Raw genomic sequence first — 25148 nt, 5'->3', positions numbered from 1 at the left:
GCGTGAGGGAGAGGTGAAGCCTTGGAGAGGCAGCCAGACCTACAAGGGCTCATCCAAACCTAGAGCAAGTTGAAAAAATGTTGACGAAACAGTTTTCCACTGAAAAATGCAGTTTTGTCAAAATTCTAATGTGTTGCGGAAATGTGCTGGTTTTAACAAAAAAATTTGATGTGAAAAAGTCAATATTTTGTTTCAAAGGTGTCCTATTTATTTATTTCATTTAGATGATTTATACAATAGTAAAATAATAATTGTAATATTATATTTATATATATTTAATGTTGTGTCTATATAATATAAATCAAAATGAAATGAAAAGTTTCAGCACCATTGAAATGGAATGTTTTGGTGGTCCCAAATGAAATTGTTTTTGCAATTTTTGGTTCATGGAAAACTTTGAAGTTTTGGCTTTTTGTTCTGATCCAGAACAACATTTTTGGTAAATGTCTTGATTTCCCACAGAAGGAAATTCTGGTTTGTGACCAGCTCTTTCCAAAGTCTTGTCATTACTCAGACTCTTACCCCCTCCATGGCATCAGCTCGTGCCCCCGCTCACGTTTTTGAGGCATCCCCAACCCAATGGGCAGCTTCAAAACCAATGTGGATGAGCTCAGTGGTGAGATGCTTGTAGCAGGCTCAGAACATGTGGTGGGGAACTCCCAGGAGCTGGATTTCCAAAACCAGGCACTGATTTAGTGAAAGCCCCTGAAGATTATGTGGAGTGACCCAGAGCAAATCCCTATCAACTTTGCCTGCTCCAGAAGGTGGAAATGTGGCAGAAAAGGCACAAATCAGATTCTGCCATTTAGAGATGGGGCCACGGTGCAAACTTTGGATTTGGACCCGGGTTTGGATTCTGGATGTCCCAAAGCTCAGCGGTTTTGGGAGCTGGGATTTTGGGTTAATCCACAGCAAAGACCCATTGGCAGGATTTGGCTCCATTCTGGGTTTGGGAGAGAGCTGGGCAAATAATGAATTTTTTGGGTTTTTGGCAATTCAGAAAAGTAATTTTTTAAGAAGTTTCATTTCAGGCCAAACTAAAAACAAATTTTCAAAAATTTTGGGCTGATTGAAAAGTCAGACCAAGGTGCAAGTGGGGTTAAAACTAAATGTTTCATTTAAACCCAGCTTGACATTTTACGCTTTGATTTTGAGTATTTGACCAAAAGGCAGGCAAAATCCCCGAAATGGGAGGTGGAGGGGGGCAGCTCCATGGGCAGAGCACTTAGCTGGGATGGGCAAAACCCCGGTTCAATTGTCCCAATGCCAAGACAGGATTTGAATCTGGGTCTCTCTCCTGTTAAAGCTGTTCCATTTTTTACAGATAAACAGTTACTGGGGTTTGGCAGCCCCTGGCCTGAGCAGTCTGGGTAGGACCCATCTCTCTGAGAAGGTGGTGGCTGTCCCTCAGCCCTTTCTCAGCAGGGCCTGGCTCCTACTTCCCTACCTTTTTATCGTTGTAGAAGGGGTCTAGGTCTTCCAAGGGCACCCCGATAAGTTCAGGAGGCAGATCCCCATAAATGCGCGGGAGGGGTTTCCCAGCTTCCAAATCGCTGCTGGCCTTCAGCTCTTCCTCCTCAAGCACTTCCACATGCTGCCGTTTGATCTTGAGCTGTTCCGCTTCAGCAATCCGCTGCTCTATGGCCGCGAGGGACTCGCGCGTGAACGGGCGGAGATTATCGGGACCGGGTACATGTGGCGGGATTGCCATCTTCTCATCCTGCTTTCAGAAACCCTCTGCCTGGGCTGTTGGGAAGGGGAAAACCTGAAACGACAGAAAGGAACAGGTCTGTTTCATGCCACATCAATTTCACATGCAGCTGAGTTTCCTCCATCTGGGATGTGATCCACAATGTGACGTTCTTGTTTCCTCGAGGCGAGCGAGTGACCCTAATTGCTGAATTCGAATCCCACAAGACGGCATAACTGACAGCAGAATACAGCTGCTAGTTCGGCACTGTCATAGAGCTATGGTCAGTAACAGGACGTACCGTGCACTCTTGTGTCCGCGTCAGTGGCTAGTGTATGTTCTGTGTCCCGCTCTGAGTCTGCCACCGCTCCGATTAGTGAGCGTGGCTTTTTTGATCCACCTGTAGCACCTCACGCTTTTAGTTCTGGAGACCCCCAGTTTGATCCCTGGTCTGTCGGCCTAGCCGGCAACCATCACACGTGCATTTCCTCACAGTGCTCTAGGAGCTGATCTGCTCTCTGGCATCAGCTGGGACATTTATAAATAAATCCTTAAAACTGAGATCGATATGTTAAATAAACCACACCCAACATCTGTCCCTGCCTCGTCCCCTCCCCTCACTCGATACACTGCCAGCTGCCATGACCCTTGGACTTAGCTTTTAGTCCTTGAGGCACAATTCAGATCCAATTTGTTGTTGTTTATATTAGGGAACTGGACCCCAATCAAGGATCAGCACCCCACGATACCGGGCGCGCCACAGACATGTAACAAAGACAGACCCTGCTTCAGGCTGGATCTTGCAGGCACATGGGTGGAAACACACAGATTCATAGATCCCAAGGCCGGAAAGGAGCACTGTGATCATCTTGTCTGACCTCTTTGTCTGACACAGGCCTCAGAACTTTGCCAGAATAATTCCCAGAGCAGGTCTTTCAGAAAAACATCTAGTCTTGACTTTAAAATTGGCAGTGATGGCAAATCCACCACAACCTTTGGAAAATTGTTCCAATGGTTAATTACCCTCCCTGTTAAACATTTACACCTTATTTCCAGTCTGAATCTGTCTAGCTTCAACTTCCAGCCATTGGATTGTGTTAGACCTTCCTCTGCTACATTGAAGAGTCCCTTATTAAATATTTGTTCCCCATGTAGATATTTACAAACTGTAATCAAGTCATCCGGTAGCCTGCTCTTTGTTAAGCTAAATAGATTGAGTTCTTTGGGTAAATAAAAGACCTGTGGCATGGTCTGCGGCTGGCCCGAGTCAGTTGGCTCGGGTTGTGGGGCTAAAAATTGCAGTGTAAGAATGCAGGCTCGGGCTGTAGCCCTGGCACTGGGTCCCTCCTCCCTTGCTGGGTCTCAAAGTTCAGGCTCTGGTCCAAGCCCAAACATCTACACCACAATTAAACAGCCCCATAGCCTGAGCCCTGTGAGTCCAAGTCAGCTCACCCAGGCCAGCTGTGGGTGTTTAATTGCTGTGTAGATGTCCCCCTTGAGTCTGTTACTATAAGGCAGGCTTTCTAATCCTTTAATCATTCTCGTGGCTCTTCTCTGAACCCCTTCCAATTTATCAACTTCCCTCTTGAATGGTGAGTTAACAATGTAATCATGATGATGAGTTAACAATGAAATGAACAGGCTTTGGCATGAGAGCAGAAGTCCCAGCTGGTCAATGAATGCACGTGGTCGGTAAGATCTTGTTTGAGATCATCAAGCTAAAGATCTATGGTGTTTGTTTTATGACACCCTGCCCGTCCTGTGCTTTCTGCACACATGGTTAAAAATAAATGAAAACAATTAGCAGCAATATCCCCCCTTATCAAACACTTCCAAATCTCTTCACGGCTGTACGGTCCAGACCCACCCAACTAGCCACTTCCGCACTCCCTCTGGGAGGCTGGGATCTGTAACATGTGAATCGAAGGTCAACAGGTTCAGGCTCTGATGACCAATGAGAAAAGATCAGTCAATGGGCCCACATAGAACCTCCTTCCAGCCCCTTCACACTATTACTTCGTGCATATCTGCCACTATCACTGGGCCCCAAATAATTTATTTTGACTGCCTTCCCTTCAGCCATCTGTTGTATATTATTCAATTAAAAAAGCTGAGCAAGTTCTCCTGATGTGACATCTTCTTTACAAGCCCTCAGTGCTACTTCCATTAACCTCTTGGTGTTTGCAGCCCCCTGCCCCACCATCTGTTCCATTATTTTATTAAAAAGAAAAGGAGTACTTGTGGCACCTTAGAGACTAACCAATTTATTTGAGCATAAGTTTTCATGAGCTACAGCTCACATCATCGGATGCATCCGATGAAGTGAGCTGTAGCTCACGAAAGCTTATGCTCAAATAAATCGGTTAGTCTCTAAGGTGCCACAAGTCCTCTTTTCTTTTCGCGAATACACACTAACATGGCTGCTACTCTGTAACCTGTCATTATTTTATAAGTGATAATACTAATGCTGCTTCAGAGTGCTCTGCTCCAAGGACACCAGTATATACAGCCACCTGCTCTGGGGGCTAGGAGACCAGATCCCAGGGATCCTGCAAAAGCCAGGGAATTTCAAAGGTGGCCTTATGGATTCATGTCTTGAAGACTAAAGCACAAGTGTAAACTGGGAATGAGGAAACACCCACTGCTCCGCTTTGACCATGGCAGGCAACTGTAAAATGACCTTCTGCTTAGCAAGAGGGTGTTTACCACCCTGTAGCTTCCCCTGGAGGGAGAAGACAATCTGAGACCACTCCATCCACCTACAGCCTGCAGCCCCCTTGTCCGGTGAAGCAGAGAGAGGCCAGGTTTCAAGGCATATTTTGAAAGGGGAACAGAGTTGTTTACTCCTTCCCCAGTGCTGCCTCTGATATGTTAAATCAGGTCCCTGAATTCTGCCCTGTCCCTGAATTCTGAAATGTGGATAACAATTTTTATTGAAAGTTCAGATTTTGATGGTAAAAAAATGGCAGCTTTTTTGGCAAAAATATTCCTGAACAATTGTTCCCATGTTTTGACCCACTCTAGCACTGACATAGAACAGAGCTTTATTAGCAGTAACCCAGCACCACAGATAATGACTGCTGCCTTGGGGTTCATAGATTTGAAAGTCAGAAAGGGCCATCATATTTATTTAGTCCAGTGATTCTCAAACTTATTTGATTGTGCCCCCCTTCTTTGTGTCTGTAGTTGTTTTTGCGCCCCTCCCAAGTACATACACCGCCCCCAGCTCTGAAGGCAGAATGGAGAGCAGCGGCTGCTGGCCGGGTGCCCAGCTCTGAAGGCAGCACTGCACCAGCAGCAGCACAGAAGTAAGGGTGGCAAGGTGAAAACTGACATTTCTCAATATCTTTTTTCACAGCCAGGGAATCAAAGCAGACTTAGCCCTGGTCTTCACTAGGAGTTGAGGTCAAATTTAGCAGCGTTAAATTGATTTAACCCTGCACCCCTCCACACGACAAAGCCCTTTTTTTCAACTTAAAGGGCTCTTAAAATAAATTTCCTTACTCCACCCCCAACAAGGGGATTAGCACTGAAATCAGCCTTGCCCGGTCAAATCTGGGGTACTGTAGATGCAATTAGACGGTATTGGCCTCCGGGAGCTATCCCAGAGTGCTCCATTGTGACCGCTCTGGACAGCACTCTCAACTCAGATGCATTGGCCAGGTAGACAGGAAAAGGCCCGCAAACTTTTGAATTTCAATTTCCTGTGGCGAGCTGCAGGTGAGTGCGGAGCTCATCAGCAGAGGTGACCATGATGGAGTCCCAGAATTGCAAAAAAGCTCCAGCATGGACCAAATGGGAGGTATGGGATCTGATCACTGTATGGGGAGAGGAATCCATGCTACCAGAACTCCGTTCCAGTTTTTGAAATGCCAAAACATTTGTCAAAATTTCCCAGGGCATGAAGGACAGAGGCCATAACAGGGACCCGAAGCAGTGCCGCATGAAACTTAAGGAGCTGAGGCAAGCCTACCAGAAAACCAGAGAGGCAAACGGCTGCTCCAGGTCAGAGCCCAAAACATGCCGCTTCTATGATGAGCTGCATGCCATTTTAGGGGGTTCAGCCACCACTACCCCAACCGTGTTGTTTGACTCCTTCAATGGAGATGGAGGCAACACGGAAGCAGGTTTTGGGGATGAGGAAGATGATGATGATGAGGTTGTAGATAGCTCACAGCAAGCAAGTGGAGAAACCAGTTTTCCCGACAGCCAGGAACCGTTTCTCACGCTGGACCTGGAGCCAGTACCCCCCCGTACCCACCCAAGGCTGCCTCCTGGACCTGCCAGGTGGAGAAGGGACCTCTGGTGAGTGTACCTTTTTAAATAGTATACATAGTTTAAAAGCAAGCATGTTTAATGATTAATTTGCCCTGGCATTCGCAGCCAGTACAGCTCCTGGAAAAGTCTGTTAACGTGTCTGGGGATGGAGCGGAAATCCTCCAGGGACATCTTCATAAAGCTCTCCTGGATGTACTTGCAAAAGGTTTCTGGGGAGGGCAGCCTTATTCCGTCCACCATGGTAGGACACTTTACCACGCCAGGCCAGTAGCACATAGTCAGAAATCATTGCAGAACAAAGCATTGCAGTGTATGTTTGCTGGCGTTCAAACAACATCCATTCTTTATCTCTCTGTGTTATCCTCAGGAAAGTGATATCATTCATGGTCACCTGGTTGAAATAGGGTGCTTTTCTTAAGGGGGCATTCAGAGGCAGCCGTTCCTGCTGGGCTCTTTGCCTGTGGCTGAACAGAAATGTTCCCCGCTGTTAGCCACGGGGAGGGGGGAGGGGTTAGCCACATGGTGAGGGGAGGCAGAATGTGACCTTGTAACGAAAGCAGAGTGCTATGTATGTAATGTTAACAGCAAGGTTTACCGTGAAAGAGTGTACCCATTGTTCTATAAAATGTGTCTTTTTAAATACCGCTGTCCCTTTTTTTTCCTCCACCAGCTCCATGTGTTTCAAGGATCACAGGATCTTCTCCTTCCCAGAGGCTAGCAAAGATTAGAAGGCAAAAAATATGCACTCGCGATGAAATGTTCTCTGAGCTCATGCTATCCTCCCACACTGACAGAGCACTGATGAATGCGTGGAGGCAGACAATGTCAGAGTGCAGGCAAGCTCAAAATGACCGGGAGGAGAGGTGACGGGCTGAAAAGAGTAAGTGGCGGGCTGAAGAGAGGTCTGAAGCTGAAAGGTGGCAGCAGCTTGATGAGAGGAGGCAGGATTCAATGCTGAGGCTGCTGGAGGATCAAACTAATATGCTCCAGTGTATGGTTGAGCTGCAGGAAAGGCAGAAGGAGCACAGACCGCCACTACAGCCCCTGTGTAACCAACTGCCCTCCTCCCCAAGTTCCATAGCCTCCTCACCCAGATGCCCAAGAACATGGAGTGGGGGCCTCTGGCCACCCAGCCACTCCACTCCAGAGGATTGCCCAAGCAACAGAAGGCTGGCATTCAATAAGTTTTAAAGTTTTAAAGTGCTGTGTGGCCTTGTCCTTCCCAGGCTACCTTGGCAGTTATCCCCCTATTTGTGTGATGAATTAATAAAGAATGCATGAATATGAAGCAACAATGACTTTATTGCCTCTGCAAGCAGTGATCGAAGGGAGGAGGGGAGGGTGGTTAGCTTACAGGGAAGTAGAGTGAACAAAGGGGGAGGGGGCGGTTTCATCAAGGAAAAACAAACAGAACTTTCACACCGTAGCCTGGCCAGTCATGAAACTGGTTTTCAAAGCTTCTCTGATGCGCACCGCACCCTCCTGTGCTCTTCTAACCATCCTGGTGTCTGGATGCACATAACCAGTGGCCAGGCGATTTGCCTCAACCTCCCACCGCACCTTAAATGTCTCCCCCCTTACTCTCACAGATATTGTGGAGCGCACAGCAAGCAGTAATAACAGTGGGAATATTGGTTTCACTGAGGTCTAACCGAGTCAGTAAATTGCACCAGCGTGCTTTTAAACGTCCAAATGCACATTCTACCACCATTCTGCACTTGCTCAGCCTGTAGTTGAACAGCTCCTGACTACTGTCCAGGCTGCCTGTGTACGGCTTCATGAGCCATGGCATTATGGGGTAGGCTGGGTCCCCAAGGATAACTATAGGCATTTCAACATCCCCAACGGTTATTTTCTGGTCTGGGAATAAAGTCCCTTCCTGCAGCTTTTGAAACAGACCAGAGTTCCTGAAGATGCGAGCGTCATGTACCTTTCCCGGCCATCCCACATTGATGTTGGTGAAACGTCCCTTGTGATCCACCAGCGCTTGCAGCACTATTGAAAACTTGTGGTTTATGTACTCGCTGGCTTCATGCTCTGGTGCCAAGATAGGGATATGGGTTCTGTCTATGGCCGCACCACAGTTAGGGAATCCCATTGCAGCAAAGCCATCCACTGTGACCTGCACATTTCCCAGGTCACTACCCTTGATATCAGCAGATCTTTGATTGTGTTGGCTACTTGCATCCCACAGTAGATTTGCCCACTCCAAATTGATTCCTGACTGACTGGTAGCTGTCTGGTGTTGCAAGCTTCCACAGGGCTATTGCCACTTGCTTCTCAACTGTGAGGGCTGCTCTCATCTTGGTATTCTTGTGCCTCAGGGCAGGGGAAAGCAAGTCACAAAGTTCCATGAAAGTGCCCTTACACATGCTAAAGTTTCGCAGCCACTGGGAATCATCCCAGACCTGCAACACTATGCGGTACCACCAGTCTGTGCTTGTTTCCCGGGCCCAGAATCAGCGTTCCACTGTATGAACCTGCTCCATTAGCACCATGATGCCCACATTGCCAGGGCCCGTGCTTTGAGAGAAGTCTGTATCCATGTCCTCATCACTCTCGTCACTGCGCTGACGTCGCCTACTCCCCCGGTTTCACTTTGCCAGCTTCTGGTGCTGCATATACTACTTGTTAATGCGCATGATGTTTAATGTGTTCCTAATTGCCAAAGTGATCTGAGTGGGCTCCATGCTTGCCGTGGTATGGCGTCTGCACAGAAAAAAGGCGTGGAACGATTGTCTGCCGTTGCTCAGACGGAGGGAGGGGCGACTGACGACATGGCTTACAGGGTTGGCTTACAGGGAATTAAAATCAACAAAGGGGGTGGCTTTACATCAAGAAGAAACAAAAACAACTGTCACACAGAATGGCCCCCTCAAGGATTGAACTCAAAACCCTGGGTTTAGCAAGCCAATGCTCAACCCACTAAGCTATCCCTCCCCTGGCTATTTCAGGCAGGACTGAATCTCCATTAAATTTTTCAAGGTGCCCCTAACAGACCTCACCAAAATGATTGTCGGCCGTTGATTTCAGGGCGGGAGGAGCAAATGAACACAAAACAAATCTGGTCTATTTCTTGTTTTGATCCACTCCATCTATCTTTTACATCTTTGGCTAGCAGCAGACGGTGCAGCAGGACTGCTGGCCATCCTCATCGCCTGCCTGCTCACCATAAGATGGTACAATAGGACTGCCGGCAGGACTAAAGAGCATGACCTGGTTGAGTCACTCCTATTTTAGTCCCTGCGCCCATGTCTGCCCAGGCGCTCCTGACTGACTTTACCGAGGCAGCCAGGAGCACCTCAGACATGATGATGATGATTATCAGGCCTATTGCACTGTCTGCTGCCACAAGGCAATAAGCTGCTGCTGTGTAGCAATGCAGTACTGCATCTGCCAGCACCCAGGAGACATACGGTGACAGTGAGCTGAGCGGGCTCCATGCATGCCGTGGTATGGCATCTGCACAGGTAAATCAGGAAAAAAGGCATGAAACGATTGTCTGCCCTTGCTTTCATGGAGGGAGGGAGGGAGGGAACGGGGGCCTGATGACATGTACCCAGAACCACCCGCGACAATGTTTTTGCCCCATCAGGCATTGGGATCTCAACCCGCAATTCCAATGGGCGGCGGAGACTGCGGGAATTGTTGGATAGCTACCCACAGTGCAACACTCCAGAAGTCAATGCTAGCCTCGGTACAGTGGAAGCACTCCGCCGAGTTACTGCACTTAGAGCATTTTGTGTGGGGACACACACAATTGACTATATAAAAACGATTTATAAAAAACTGACTTCTATAAATTCGACCTAATTTCATAGTGTAGACATACCGTTAATGCTCCACTGCCACCCTTACTTCTGCATTGCTGCTGCTGCCTCAGGGGTTGACAGCCAGAGCCCCTCTGCCACCAGGTGAGGGATTTGGTTCAGGGAGAGGAAAGCCCAATCCCAGGCTGCCTCCTGGTGAGGGATTCATGGGGGGGAGGAGAGTCCGAGCCCAAATGGCGGAGCTCCAGCCATCTCTTTTTCCCCCGCCTCCTGGGTGTGCATGGCCCTTCTGCAGGAGCCCCAGCCACCGGGAGCTAACAGCCAGAGCTCTTAAAAATACCACACAGCTCATGCCTCTCTTGACACATTCCTGCACCTCCTGTGGGAGGCCCACCCCATAGTTTGAGGACCATTGATTTAGTTTAACTCCTACATCACACAAGCCAAGGAATCTCATTCAGGGATCCCTACAGCCTGCCCATGACACACCATTTGAGATCAAGTATGTCACTTAGAGACACCCAGTCTTGACATAAAGACTTCAAGTAATGGAGGATCCACCACATCTCTAGGTGAGTTGTTCCAATGGTCAGTTACCCTCCCTGTTAAAACTCCCCTCCTATACCTAGCCTGATGTGATGATGCAAGACCAGCAGTATTAACTCTTAAACTGCCACCTTGGCTTCGGAGCAGGACAGCGTTAAGCTACTGATATTCTTGGTGCAGTTCTCAGCACTTTGTTTCAAAGACTGACCCTTGATAAGGTTTATTGAATTGGTTCTTGACAAATTAATTCAAAGTAAAGGATCTGCAGACCCTTCACTCTGGCACTGCCTGGATCCACTGGTTCTGTTCTTTATGGGCCAGGCCCTCAGCTGGTATGAATCAGCACAGCTCACATCTAATTCTGTTTTCTTGGGGTTGTTTAGATGATGATGAGTAAATCAGATGAGTGACTTAGGCACCTAAGTGCTATTGAAAGTCAATGGAACTCAGGCTCCTAAATTATGGAGGTGGCTTTGAAAATTTTGTCCCAAGCCACTTACGGATGCACCAGGATCACTGCAAGACTGGGGGAGAATCCTTCACAAACATGAGGTGTAGTTTTGCAGTAAAGCATCCATGGATAAAGCTTGGATCAATCCTGTAGCCTCTGTACTCTAGAACTGGACAAATAATGGAATTTTCAGTTCACTGGCAATTCCAAAAATTGAAGAAATTAACTCTGGTGCCAGGTTGAACTGAAAATGCTGTGTGTTCTTTTTTAATTTTCAGCAAATTGAGAAGTTGAAAAAATTTAGATTTAGATTTCTGGCATTTTGACAAAAGCAATGGCAGCCTAAATCTCAAGCTGGAAGCGCCAGCCTCCCTTATAACTGTTAGCCCGGTGGTTAGGGCAGAGCCGAATTACCCCATCTCGGGACCCCAGGCAAGCATTCACTGCTGGGCCCCTGCCTTCTCCTGTGAATAACAACAAACCTGAGCGGTACTGCAACCCCGCACACCAGGTCACCATGCCACTCACTCACGTCTGGCCCGGTTGCCACCCCGTCATGATGGAGGGGAAACTGGGCCAAACCTGAGCAGTTCTGTGACCTGGTGCTTAAAAGTGGCTGGAGCATGGCCTGGGTGGCCCGCCTGGGAGCACAGCCTGTGACTGAAATGTCAGTGAGTGAGGGTCTTCCATGTTGCATGCAGACCTGTATGTGTTAAAAAACCCCCAAAAACCTAGGCCACCTGTCCTAAATATAAAGGGAAGGGTAAACCCCTTTAAAATCCCTCCTGGCCAGAGGAAAAATCCTCTCACCTGTAAAGGGTTAAGAAGCTAAAGGTAACCTCGCCAGCACCTGACCAAAATGACCAATGAGGAGACAAGATACTTTCAAAAGCTGGGAGGAGGGAGAAAAACAAAGAGTCTGTGTCTGTCTGTGTGATGCTTTTGCCGGGGACAGAACAGGAATGGAGTCTTAGAACTTTTAGTAAGTAATCTAGCTAGGTATGTGTTAGATTATGATTTCTTTAAATGGCTGAGAAAATAGCTGTGCTGAATAGAATGAATATTCCTGTCTGTGTGTCTTTTTTTGTAACTTAAGGTTTTGCCTAGAGGGATTCTCTATGTTTTGAATCTAATTACCCTGTAAGGCATTTACCATCCTGATTTTACAGAGATGATTCTTTTTTACTTCTATTAAAAGTTTTCTTGTTAGGAAACTGAATGCTTTTTCATTGTTCTAAGATCCAAGGGTTTGGGTCTGTGGTCACCTATGCAAATTGGTGAGGATTTTTACCAAACCTTCCCCAGGAAGTGGGGTGCAAGGGTTGGGAGAATTTTGGGGGGAAAGACGTGTCCAAACTATGTTTTTTCAGGAACCCAGATAAAGTCTGGTGGTGGCAGTGGAAGTCCAAAGGCAAAGGGTAAAATTAGTTTGTACCTTGGGGAAGTTTTAACCTAAGCTGGTAAAAGTAAGCTTAGGAGGTTTTCATGCAGGTCCCCACATCTGTACCCTAGAGTTCAGAGTGGGAAAGGAACCTTGACAACACCTTTGGGGCCTCCCCGTGAATGTGGGCCCTAGGTATGTGCCATGTTTGTGTCGGTGTTAATCTATCTTTGAGTCATTGAGGGACGTCAGCTGGGATGCAGGAGACCCAAGTTCAGTTCTCCCCTTGGTGTGACAAGGGGAAGAGTTTTGAACACAGCTCTCCCTCATTGCCAGTGGGTGTCTCGGTCATGGTGGAGGTTGCACTGGGTTTATCTCAATCTCCCCTGGTAAAGCTGTTTCACTTTTTATAAATAATTAGTCACTCGCACAGGGACTTGAACTTGAAACTGCCCCCTGCTAGGTGAGTGTGAGACCCACCATGCTAAAAGTCACCCCCTTCCCCCAAAATAGCTTTCTTGGGGGTTCAGCTTAAAGGTTACAAGCAAACAAAAGCATCTGGGGTTAGTACAGAGGCGATCCACAAGCCAAAATAAAAAATAAACCTGATTGTGTCTGTCTAAATATTCCCTATCCAAATAATTTCTTCTAGGTATGGAAGATGAATTTTCATTCCTGGTTCAAGCCTTACACAACATTGCTGCTCTGTCCCTGCAGCCCAGAGAACAACAGACAAAGGAAAAGTTTCTTTCCCAATTTTAAAAAGTTCTACCTTTTCATTGGCTCTTTTGGTCAGGTGCCCACTCCTTTTCTTTGACCTGTGAGCTTGTTAACCCTTTACAGGTAAAGCAAGCAGAGAACAGACCAAGAGGGATTTTACAGCTAACTGGCTGGCTGGTGTCCATCAAAGGGAGCTACTCCCCCGACCTTCATGTATCACACATCCCCCAAATCACAGATGGTGCTGGCCAGCCTGGTTCAGGTCTGGTCCACAGCGGCTGGGATTTTTTCCTGGAGGGTTAAGAAACAGAGTTAATAAGATACATGCACCTCTAATTTTACTAATAATTACATGAAGAACTGAACAGTATTTTCCATATTTTAAGGACTACAATGACTTAGAATGCAGGGACATTTTTACCCAGCTGATTGTGGGAAACTTTTCTGGCAGAGTGCATCAGCCACTTTGTTAGAGGCTTCTGAAATGTGTTGTATTTTAAAATCAAAGTCTTGGAGAGCTAAACTTCACTGAAAATGTTTTTTGTTAGTCTGTTTGACTATGTGCAGCCACTTCAGTGCAGCATGGTCAGTCTGCAGGTGGAACTGCCGTCCCCAAATACATGGGCGTAGCTTCTCCAGAGCATACACAATAGCGTAACATTCTTTTTCTGAGACTGACCAGTGGCTTTCCCTCCGAGAAAGTTTTTTCCTGAGAAACACAACAGGATGGAATTGTTGATTTGGTCCTTCCTGTATTAAAACTGCTCGTGCACCACGCTCGGATGCATCTGTGGTAATGACGAATGGTTGGTTGAAGTCCAGGGCCCGCAGTACAGGATCAGACGTAAGGGCCACCTTAAGCTGGTTAAAGGCTTTCTGATACTTCTCAGTCCACTGAACTGCATTTGGTTGTTTTTCCCTGGTCATGTATGTCAGTGGGGTGGCAATTTGGCTGTAGTTTGGTACAAATCGTTTGTAATACCCGACCAAGCCCAAGAAGGACTGGGCCTGCTTCTTTAAGGACAGGTCAATTTTGGATAGCATTTACCCTAGTCTGTAGGGGGTTGATAGTACCTTGACCCACCTGGTGTCCAAGGTACGTTACCCTGTTTAGGCCTATTTGACACTTTTTGGCCTTAATGGTTAATCCTGTCTCCCTTATGTGCTAGAAGACAGCTTGGAGGTGTTCCAGGTGTTCTGCTCATGAATCTGAGAATATAGCCACACTGTCGAGGTAGGCAACTGCAAATTCCCCAAATCCAGCTAGAAGGTTATCTACCAGTCTCTGGAAGGTGGCGGGTGCATTTTGCAGTGCTAAAGGGAACACATTAAATTCATACAACCCTACATGGGTGATGGAGGCTGACCTGTCCTTGGCGGGGTCATCTGGCAGCACTTTCCAGGACCCCTTAGTTAAGTCTAAGGTGGAGATGTACTGGGCACGTCCCAGTTTCTCCAATAGCTCATCTGTGCATGGCATTGGATAGTTTTCTGGACGAGTTACAGCATTTAGTTTACGGTAGTACACACAAAAGCAAATTTCTCCATCTGGTTTGGGAACCAGAATCACTGGAGAGGCCCATGCACTCTCAGAGGGGCAGATTACACCCCTTGGTAACGTGTCCTTGATCTCCCTTTTTATTGCGGTTTTGGCTTGAGGAGCCATGCGGCAGGGTTGGGCTCTAATTGGGAGAGCATCACCTGTGTCAATGGAGTGGTACGCCAGTTCTGCCCATTCTGGGGTGGCTGAAAACACTGGTGCGAAGCTGTTGCACAGATCCTGGATTTGCTGTCGCTGCTTACACCCAAGGGTCATGGAAAGGCTCACCTCTTCCACACCATTGTTGTTTATGTATTTTTTTCCCTTTTTGTTTTTAATAAAATTTACCTTTTTTAAGAACAGGATTGGATTTTTGGTGCATGTTGTCTGATGAGCTGATAGCCACAGCTAATTTCCTTTGTTTTCTTTCTCAGCTCTTCCTCGGGGTGGGGGAGTTGGAGGGGTGAAAGGGCTTAAAGATACCCCCCCACAGGGAGGAATTCCCAAGTGCTCCTTCCTGGGTTCAAAGGGAGTTTTTTGCATTTGGGTGGTGGCAGTGTTTACCAAGCCAAGGTCAGAGAAAAGCTGTAACCTTGGGAGTTTAATACAAGCCTGGACTGGCAAGTATTAATTTTTAGAATCCTTTCAGGCCCCAACTTTCTGCACTTGGAGTGACAGAGTGGGGATTCAGCCTTGACAGGGCTGTACACAAGTTCATAAATACAAACAAAGCTATCTCTGGGAGGGCTTTGGACAGGAGGTTTAACTGGCCAGCATGGGGCCCACTCATGTCCTTCTGCTCACCCTTATCAATGCATTCTCCCCCTCCAGCACCAGGCTGAAATGCCTTCTGGGCCCCAGGCTGCCTTCTGGAGCAGGGGCTCATTGACACTTGAAAGTTAATTCGGATTAAGGTTGGGTGTGAACGTCAAGAGCAGTGGCTATCCTGGAATAACTCCAGATGTGGACAAGCTCTAGCATGACTCCACAGATAGGCCTGCTGCAATCCACAGGGCTGGACACGGAGCGAGAACCTACTCCGGGTGACTGAGGCCTTGTCTACATACAGAACTGGTACCTCTTTAACCCCAGCAGTAAACCCCCCTAGCGTGGCTGTGGTTAAACTGGTCTGGGGTGCCTTATACTGGTGCAGCGTTTCCTCTATGGAAGGGGGAATGAGCTATACTGGGGTGAAGCCCTTTTATACAGGTATAACTGCGTCCACAATAGGGGTTGTCCTGGTATAACTATGGCAGTAACAAATCCCACACCTCATGGGTAGAGCTACACTGGGACAAAATCTGTGGGTAGAGCAGGCCAAAGGCCACTGAAGGTGGCCCTCTGGCACTGAGATTTCCAGTCAGCATCCAGAAGCAGCTCCCAGCCCTAGTACCAGCAGTGGCGGAAGCCCCCAGAAGTAAGGGGAAGGTCACAGTGCCCGAAATGTGGCCCTGCCCTGATACGCTATGCCACCCCCAGGCTGTGCCCTGCCCCTTCTGCCTGAGTCCCTGTCCTCACACTGCCCCTGAGCTGCCCCTCTCCCCAAGACTCTGCTCCCATGCTGCCTCTTCCCCTGAGGCCCTGCTTCTGTGCAGCCTCTTCCCCCCACGACTCCGTCCCCCACTCACTCATCTCCGCCCCTCCCACCATCACTTGCCCTTACAGCTGGTAAAAAGTGGGAGGGCCTTTGTAAAAGTAGGGGGGCCCATGGCCTCCTGGCCCACCCATTCCAGGACCCCTGCTCTACACTTGCCAGCCAGCCTGGCTGCTCTAAGAGCCTGATGGGCCATGTGGGCTGGAGAGGGGACCGGGCTGGAGTCAAGGGGATCTAGTCCTGCTAGAGGTCAGGCATCTAGTCCCACTGCCCTTCCGTGTATCACCATGGGTGAGTCTTTTGGCTTCTCTTAATTCCAGCATCCCCTGCTGTGAAATGGCAACAACACACCGTGCTTTGAGATCTCTGGCTGGTGAGCGCTGTGGTGCAGAGCAGTGTGCTCTGGCGTCTCCGGGAGGGGTGTGCTAGGAGAGAAGAGGCAGTTATCATGCCTGATTAGCTTCGCCTGCGTGGCCCATGCTGAGAAGCACTTTGCTGTCCAGCAGTGAGGCACTGCTCAGCCCGAGTGAAGCTGGCAGAATGGGGGCCAAAGGATTCACAGGGGTCAGGGTGCTTGCTCAGGACTGTGGCTGGCGCAGCAAGCGGGCTGCTGGGAAGGAAACAATGCTGCTGCTCACAGAACTTCAGCTTAGCAAATACCCACAGGCAGCAGCAGCCCCATCCCAGGCCTGTGCCGAATCCTTCCGCACAGGGAATCCACGCCCAGGCATCCGTGTGAATTCCTGAAGGGATAATAAAAGGGCCATTTCAGCTGGTTGTGGCTCTGGAGCCCACCCAGGGCGTGGGCTGGTTGTGGGAAGCTGGGATGCTTCCCTCTGGAACGGGATGTTTTTAGTGCAGCTGAATTCCTGTGATCCCATCCCCAGGGCATTAAAAGCAGGTGCTAGAAGCAAGATGCCAACAGATTGCAGGGAGTTTCAGAGAAGAGGCTGAGAATAATAATAGCAAGGCTCCTGGAGGGACTGCTTCATGGGGAACGACGGAAAGAAGAAAACAGACCTAGCATGGCACCGTGGGTCTGGCTCAGCTTCTGAGATCGCCCCACCTGCCCTTTTGTTTCCCTGATGGTGGGTCCGGAGGTGGCTGGGTAGCTGGAGACACTGTTCCTTTTACAAACTGCATCTTAAAATGGCTGTATTTTGTAAACGGCTCCTTTTAACGTACCAGTGACCACACTGGGGATTTGCCCTTGTGGCTATGAAGACTCTGGTTTGGAAAGCCCAAACAAGCCGTGGTTAATCAGTCAGAGGGAAGAAAGTCCCCTGGTCTAGCAGCAGCAGAGCATGTGAGCACTGCCCCACACTAACTCGGGGCTGCTCCTCTATAAACCAGGGCCTCCGTGAATTCCACAATAGCCACACCCGGGCGCACAATGAGGCGGAAAGGGACTGGCATTTCTCTGCTGGCACCAGCAGTGCTGGGGGAATCAGTGCTGTGGTGGAGCATCACCGAAACTAGAGGGAGACAAGCCTGTTAACTCTGCTAGTCCATCCCTGCCAGGGCAGGACCCTTCCCACCAGTGGCGGCCAGTGCCTTTCTCAGCCCAGGTGATATGGATTCCACCCAGGTGGGGCCTGATCACAGACCCCTCCCAACCTGCAGGGAAGTCTGGGTCTGGATCAGTGTGCTCTGATTCAGGCCGATGCCCCAGCCGAGATCCCATAAGTCCCGCCATGTCCCTTGGGAGCCACTCCACTGTCCCAGAGCTCTCACCACTGGAGCTCTCCTGGTCTTTCCAACCTCCATGTTCTTAGTTTCATCTCATTTACCCTTAGAGGAACCAGAGCCGGGGAGCCAGGGGGACCACTAGTGAAAGGGAAAGAGGGCCCAGGAACCCCCAAGGCAGGGGCATGGGGAGTAGAGGATGAGTACACAGACGTCCCTTCCTGGGTGGCGTCAGGAACACAGCACCCTGGAGAGTGGTCTGTGTCTGCAGCTGCACAATGTGGGGCTGTCGCTAGGATTTGCTGCATGATGCTCACCAAGGCCAGGCAGTGATGTAGTTCTGACACCCGCTGGTACTGTACTCTCCTCCCTGTGTGTATGGCATACGCTATAACCGATGCAGACGCAATCAAACACATGGATTGAGCAGAGGTGTTATTAAACCTCATGTCCTGGCTAAATTCCAACATGAGAGGTCACATCCAGCTACCTGAATTCCCCCCTGTCACTTTAACTGCTGTTCTATTCTCCTCCATGTCCTGTCCTTAAGATATGTTCTCTGAGGTTACTTGTACCATTATGCTGCTGCATCCCTCCCCAGAGGTGGCTGCATTGTAGAGCTGGGTGAGGTGACCAGGGTAGGAATGGAGCCTGTAATTTGGTGAGGTTTGCAGACAGCCTTTCATGGATATTGTAATAACAATCAATAGCCTTTCTTTCTTGCAAGGAGCCTTTGGAGCCCTGCTCACTGCATCTTGGCCACTCCTGCGGCTGATTGCAGATGTCCCTACGGTCAGATATATCCAGCTGCCCTTAATCCTGAGATTGGGGTTAGAGTGGAAACAGCTGTCAGCCTCTCTCTGACTGTACCCCTTGTGTCATCACCCAGCCCCCCTCTCCTCAAGGCAGTGCACATCACGGGCTCTTTGTAATCATTAGACAAGCAAAGACCATTTCACGTTTTGAGAATTTGCATCTTTGTGTCCCATTTTCATTCCCTGCTGCTGTTTGAATTGATCCTGATGCAGCATGGAGAAACCAACCCTACCCGCCTCTGTACCTGCCCTGCTTTGATCCTGCTACATGCTTCTTGCTCTCCCCCTTTGACCCAAAGGCAGAGTTGTCTCCTCCCTCTGTTCCTGACCTGGTCCCCATCCCCATTCTATTCTCCTTTGTAATCACCTCTCACAGGGTTCCTGTTATTTCCTTTCTTCTCTGCTCCCTGACCTTTGCCTGGTGTGTGTGATGTACGACCCGGAAATTGCTCTGCTTGGAACCTGCCCTGTGTGTGTGCACGCGGGGTGGGGCAGCTTATATTGTGTCCCCTGCTTTTATCAATCCGACAGTGCTAGGATTGATAAAATCATGGAGATTAACCATCCGAAGGTCCAAGGCTGAAATTCACACACCTCCCAGGGGAGAACATGCCCTCCCCATGCACATGCTCAACATGTCCTGCACAGAGCAGATGGAGAGCGCGCCCCCAAGAAAGCGTTTGGTCAATGGATGAAGGAAAGCCAGGACAAGCCCCAGGGCAGGTGCAGAGGGGGGAAGGGTTGGCTTCTCCAGGCTGCGTTGCAGGTTCCTGCATCAGGAACGGTCCAAACAGCACCAGGGAATGAAACGGGACCCAAAGAGGCAGAGTCTCAGAATGCTAAATGCTCTTTGCTTGCCTGATGGATGCCTAGAGACCCAGTCACTGAACACACCTGCCTTCGACCCAGCTTGCACCCTGGCTGCAGAGGTGTGTGTGGCATATTTCCCCAGGGAAGCTCAGCCCAGAGAGAGCACCAGCTTTTCAGGGAGGCACACAGGGACTCACAGGCTGGCTCACACCAAGGACCATGGAGTCCAGCATCCCACCTCTGAGAGTAGCAGCCGTGTTAGTCTGTATTTGCAAAAAGAAAAGGAGTACTTATGGCACCTTAGAGACTAACACATTTATTTGAGCATAAGCTTTCGTGAGCTACAGCTCACTTCATCAGATGCATCCGATAAAGTGAGCTGTAGCTCACAAAAGCTTATGCTCAAATAAATTTGTCCACCTCTGAGAGTGGCCAGCACCATATCCTGCAGAGGAAAGGTGGGATAACCTGCCCCCAGGAAAAGTTATTCTTAACCCCAGTAACTAAAGGTTGGCTCATGCCCATTTAGCTCCCTCGCTCAGGTTCCTGCTTCATCTCCCTGACTGAGTGGCATGAGGGAACCGTGCAGTCTCACCGGGACTCAGAAGAGAGCCCAGACTCTCCATGGCTGCAGTAACCCCAAGGCTGCATGGCCTCCCCAGGAGAGAGGCCCTAGGAGCCAGTCAGAGGGATCATTTTCACTCTTCTTTTGCTTCATTATTGGCTGTGCCAGATTTCCTGGCAATCCTGATCCCCCAGCCCCAGAGTTCTGGCCTCCCGCCAGAAATGGGGAGTTCTGCTGGGGAGGAGAAAGCTGCTGTCCTTGCACAGATGCCTCGGTGACCAGCCATGGGCTTTGGCCATGACACAGACTTTACCCTCAGGCTCAGAAATGGCCTCCATTTTGAGCAGCAACAGCAGTTGCCCCCTCAGTGAAGGGCAGGTGCAGATGGTAGAGAACAGACCTCCAGCTACCTCTTGTGCCCGCTGAGTGGAGAGCCGGGCATTTAACAACGGTGCTGGTATCAGTGCCTGCAATGAGCGGCAGGGGCAGAAATTGCAGCTGCAAGAAGAGAGGCTGCTTGAGGCCTGGAGCCTGAAGCCTCTCCAAGTCGGCTGACAGCTGGGGCATTTCCACAAGCTAAGCTAACCCGAGAGCGCCTCCCTCTGACAGCACCAGGCATTTCAGCACCGCATATGCTCCTCAGGGGCAAGTCTGCAGCTGAGGCAGAACGGAGCTGCACATCCCACACACGGCTGTAACTCCCCCTTGCATGGCAGCCCACCGATAACGGTGCCTGACAGGATGGCTCAGGCCAGGGTTCAAATCCGCTGGTCTAACTCCTCAGCAGTTCCAAGCAGCTCCTATCATTCTGTCCCAAAGACGGGCTGGACTTGGGGCCTTAGCTCTGGTACGGTTGTCAGAAGGAGCACATGGCTGCCGGGTTAGGTTCCCTCCTGTGTCTCCAGCCCTGAGAGACTGCTTCTCCTCCTCCTCCCTTGGTACCTCTCTGAGCCCTTCCCTTACCAGACTGCCTGCTCAGCGGGCGTCCAGGCCCTACCTCCTGCTGGGGGGAGGGTGGGGGAGAGAAATGGTTCCCCTGGCAATCACACAGCACAGAAAAGTTACCAACACATTCAATGGCTGGCCGAGGGAGCCGCTCCCTGCCTTGCCCTGACTTTCCTGCTGCTGGCCTGGCGGGCACGGAAGGGCTATCCTGGAGCTCCCTCTGAAACGTCTGCAGAACCAGCAGCTCCCTGGCCTGCTACCCCACAGCCAGCCCCATGCCGCTCCATCCTGCATGCTTGGGATGGCTCTGTTTCTTCCCCAAGAGCCTGCAGGTGGGAGCTGCCCCTGGGCACTGGGGTAGTTCCCCTGCCCCCAGGCAGAGCCTGGCTACGACTCCTGGGACGGGCTGTAATTTTAGAGAGGCGCTCTGATCTGCTTCCAGACAGAGTGTCCCCTGCCCCGCCACGCTGGAGATTGGCTGCTCCTCCAGCTGCCGCCAGGGATCACTGAAGGAGTCAGGTTTCAGCAGCGTGATGACTCGGCTCATTCCTTCCGAGGAAGGGGCGAGAGCAAGAGGCACGAAGAGGAGACAGAACTCAGGGTGCCTCGCTACAGGGGGCTTCACCGTCCATACATACCACCGCCTCCTCCCTCCCCCTCCTACTGCTCCACGCAGGCAGAAATCGGCTCGCTTCCGCTCTCTAGGCAGAATCTATCGTGCCAGTTAATCTCTCTCTCCTTGGCTGGATTAGCTGCCAACAGATCGCTTCCCACTGACATCGGAAACCAGCCGGTGCTTTTCACACCCTGAGTCCCGGCGCCTCTCACTCAGAGCTGTGCAGGCTCCAGATCCCATCGCTGCCGGAATGTGGGGGCTGGGCTCAGAGCCCCAGGAGCAGGGCAAAGAAAGAGAGGAGCACTGCACCCCCTAAAAAGGGGGGTCCTCTGGTGGGCTGGGGGTGCCTGCTCTGCATGGTGGCCCAAGAAGGCAGCTCTGGGGGAGGGAGTGTTACCTCTGCAGCATGGGCCTGGTTCTGATCTCAGCTCTGCTGGTGTAGCTCCACTGGTGTGGATGGAATTACACCATTGGGCGTGAGAGCAGAATCAGGCCCAGAACCCAGATCTCTGCCCCACCCAGGAGCTTGCTGGCCTCCTGCGTGCCGCAGACCCCCAGAATCAGCAGGATTCCCAGATCGGATGGGAGCAGGTGGACACTTCTCTGCCTGGAGAGAAGGGCTGGTGAGCCTGCTGCCCACAGGGCTGGGGGCTTTGTGGCTGAATCCCTTCTTGCCTTGCCTGGCCAGGCATCCCGCTTGGCCCCAGGAGCAGCTCAGTGCCAAGCCCAGTGTCTCTGACAGCTCTGAGCAAAGTGCTCTCCAAGTGGAGGGGAGGAATTGCTGCCTCGGCGTCACCACCCTCACCTCGCAGTGTGGCTGCTGTGGTGAGCCGGGACGTCACCAGCCTGTGGCTTGTCTCCCCCACCTGTGCCATCTCCAAACAGGCTCTCCGCAAAACGTTACGGCGGGGGCTGCCAGCGAAGACTAACAAACAGCCTCTTGCCCCTAGTACAAGTTCAAAGCAGATGGCCCTCCATCTCTCCCCCTGGCAGATCCGAGCATGAAACCATCCCCTATAAATAACCCCCGGCACAAAGGGTTTGATCTGGGATAGGTGAGAGCAGTTAGGCTGTAGCAACAGGTGCAGCTGAAGTCACAAGTGTGTCCTCTCCAGCTCTCCTCCGGCGCCACAGGGAAATCTGCAGCAGGGGAGCCCTGCCCTCCTCCAGCATTCTGCCACTGGTTGAACAGGCTCAAATCTCCCCTCGGGAGCCTGCTGGCTGTGCCATGGCTCCCTAGCCATGCTGTTCCCTCCTGGCCATCACTCCCAGAGGCAGGGCCCCAGGAGCGATTCATGTGTTCTGGCACGGTGATGTTCTCTGCTGGGCAGGTACGTGGACTCCGGCCCAGCAGGGTCACTGGATTCAGAGTTCCTTGTGGCCTGATTTCCACCCACAGTTGGAACCAGGAGCCCAAGCACCCACCGTGCAGAGCAGCGCTGTCATAAACATACAGTTAAGGGTAGCATAAAATCCCTCCTTTACCCGTAAAGGGTTAAAAAGCTCAGATAACCTGGTTGGCACCTGACCAAAAGGGCCAATAAGGGAAGAAGATCCTTTCAAATCTGTGGCGGGAGGTTTTATTTGTGCTCTCTTTGTTGTGCTCTCTCAGGACAGAGAGAGGATCAGGCAGGAAAAAAACCTCCCCTAAACCCTACCTGAAATAAGCATCTAAGATTATAAAAATTGTAAGGAAAGCAAGGAAATGCATTAGATTATCTTTTGTTTTAGCTTGTAAATTTTTCTTATGCTAAGAGGGAGGTTTATTCCTGTGTTTTATAACTTTAAAGTTTTTCCAAGACGGGAATCCTCTGTATTTTAAATCTTATTACCCTGTAAAATTACCTTCCATCCAGATTTTACAGAGGTAATTCTTTTACTTTTTTCTTTATAATAAAGTTCTGCTTTTAAGAACCTGATTGGATTTTAGGACACTAAAAACCCAAGGGTCTGGTCTGTGCTCACCTTGTTTAACTATTTGGTTGGTATATTATTCTCAAGCCTCCCCAGGAAAGGTGGTGAAGGGGCTTGGGGGGATATTCTGGGAAAACAGAAACTCCAAGTGGTCCTTTTCCTGAATCTTTGTCTAACTCACTTGGTGGTGGTAGCAGTACCATCCAAGGACAAGGAAGAATTTGTGCCTTGGGAAAGTTTTTAACCTAAGCAGGTAGAAATAAGCTTAGGAGGTCTTTCATGTGGGTCCCCACATCTGTACCCCAGAGTTCAGAGTGGGGAGGGAACCCTGACAAGCGCACTTGAGAAAAACTGGGCAACTGATTTGCTTGCCTAGGGTAACCGAGCTGGTTTGAAAATGGTGGGCTCCAGGTGTGCAGGACACCGGCCTAGTGTCTTTCTTCACAGGAGTATGGATCCACAGTTCACCCGCCTACCTGCTAACTTAACCCTCAGGCAGTGTAATGAGTGCAGCTGGGCCCCAACTGAGCTGCTTGATTGGCCAACCTCCCCTCCCCTACTCCACACCCCATAGGCTGAGGGGGTCAGGAGCCCTGCACTTTTAGACCAGCAGCAGGGGCTGGCTGGTCGAGCATTTGCCTGTGGCTGTGATAGCACCTGTGGGTGCTTGGCCCTGGTCCTGCCTCACTATATCTGACCCTTGGCTCTGATTCCTGAATTTTGACCCTTGGCTCGGGCAGCTGGCCTGTGACGCTGCGTTTACACCACGATGAAAACCCCCACAGCAGAGACTCAGGGCCCAGCTGATGGGGAGGTCCAGGTTGAATATTAGGAAAAACTCTTTCCCTGTGAGGGTGGTGAAGCACTGGAATGGGTTACCTAAGGAAGTAGTGGAATCTCCCTCCTTATAGAGGTTTTTAAGCCCCAGCATAACCAAGCCCTGGCTGGGAGGATTTAGCTGGGGTTGGTCCTGCTTTGAGCAGGGGGTTGGACTAGATGACCTCTAGGGTGTCTTCCAACCCTAATCTTCTATGATTCTATTTCCACAGTGCAGAGCTCTGGGGAACTTCTCTCTTTAGATTCTGGCCCCAAAGGATGGAAATCTGATGAGACTGGCTGGTCCCATGAAATCCTGCCATTGTGGGCCACATCCAGTTTTGGATTCTACTTGGACTCAAAAGTACAGGGGTCAATTTGGATGCAGGCCAGGGGAGCAAGGGCTGGATTTGAGTGTCCAGTTCAGCCCCTTTCTACTAAAAACATGGACCCTGAATGATGAAAAGCATGTCAGCCAGGAACTATGAACTCAAACTGCCCACACCTCAGGGGGCAGTATGGTAGGTCTGTATTTTTACAGACCTACCATGGGTTTTTATGGGGTTTTAACACAAGCAAGTCCTGTCTATACTACAACGTGTAACCACACTTGTAAGCAGCTAGTGCCTCAATTGTCTCTAAATGTTACTGATTGTTTGAATTGTGGTAGCACTCGGGTTCTCCACTCATGGCCCAGGAACCGTTGTGCTAGGCGCTGTACAAACAGAACAAAGACACAACACCTGCCCCTAAGAGTTTACAATCTGCTTTATGGCAAATATTGGGTTGGTGGTCATAGCAGCTAACAGTATCTTGCCCTCATCAGGTGCTTAGGCTGGTACCTGATTGCCTGCCTGTAGCTTGTCTCTAGGCCCATGTAACCATAGCGTATTGTATGATTATAACATGGCTTAGGCCATCTTCGCCCAGGCTAACCCAAACTGAGCTGACACGCTCAGAGCACTCTCATATTGTAATATAGACTGAGGCGTTCGGCCCATGCCCTGACAA

General features: G+C 50.0%; 1 protein-coding gene across 1 annotated transcript in view; it reads right to left on the bottom strand.

Annotated features, from left to right (window-relative positions):
• SCN4A (sodium voltage-gated channel alpha subunit 4) overlaps positions 1-25148 on the bottom strand; it is a 153596-nt gene that overhangs the window by 109605 nt on the left and 18843 nt on the right. Inside the window, exon 2 of the mRNA XM_048830400.2 lies at positions 1448-1765. Within this exon, the coding sequence (XP_048686357.1) occupies positions 1448-1711 (264 nt within the window). The 5' untranslated portion in view covers positions 1712-1765. The remainder of the gene's footprint in view (positions 1-1447; positions 1766-25148) is intronic.

Source organism: Caretta caretta, chromosome 27 (genome assembly GCF_965140235.1).
Source record: "Caretta caretta isolate rCarCar2 chromosome 27, rCarCar1.hap1, whole genome shotgun sequence".
In the NCBI taxonomy this organism is placed as follows: domain Eukaryota; kingdom Metazoa; phylum Chordata; order Testudines; family Cheloniidae; genus Caretta; species Caretta caretta.
The sequence above is the reverse complement of the archived record's forward strand: the minus strand, read 5'-3'. Positions and strand labels throughout refer to the sequence as shown.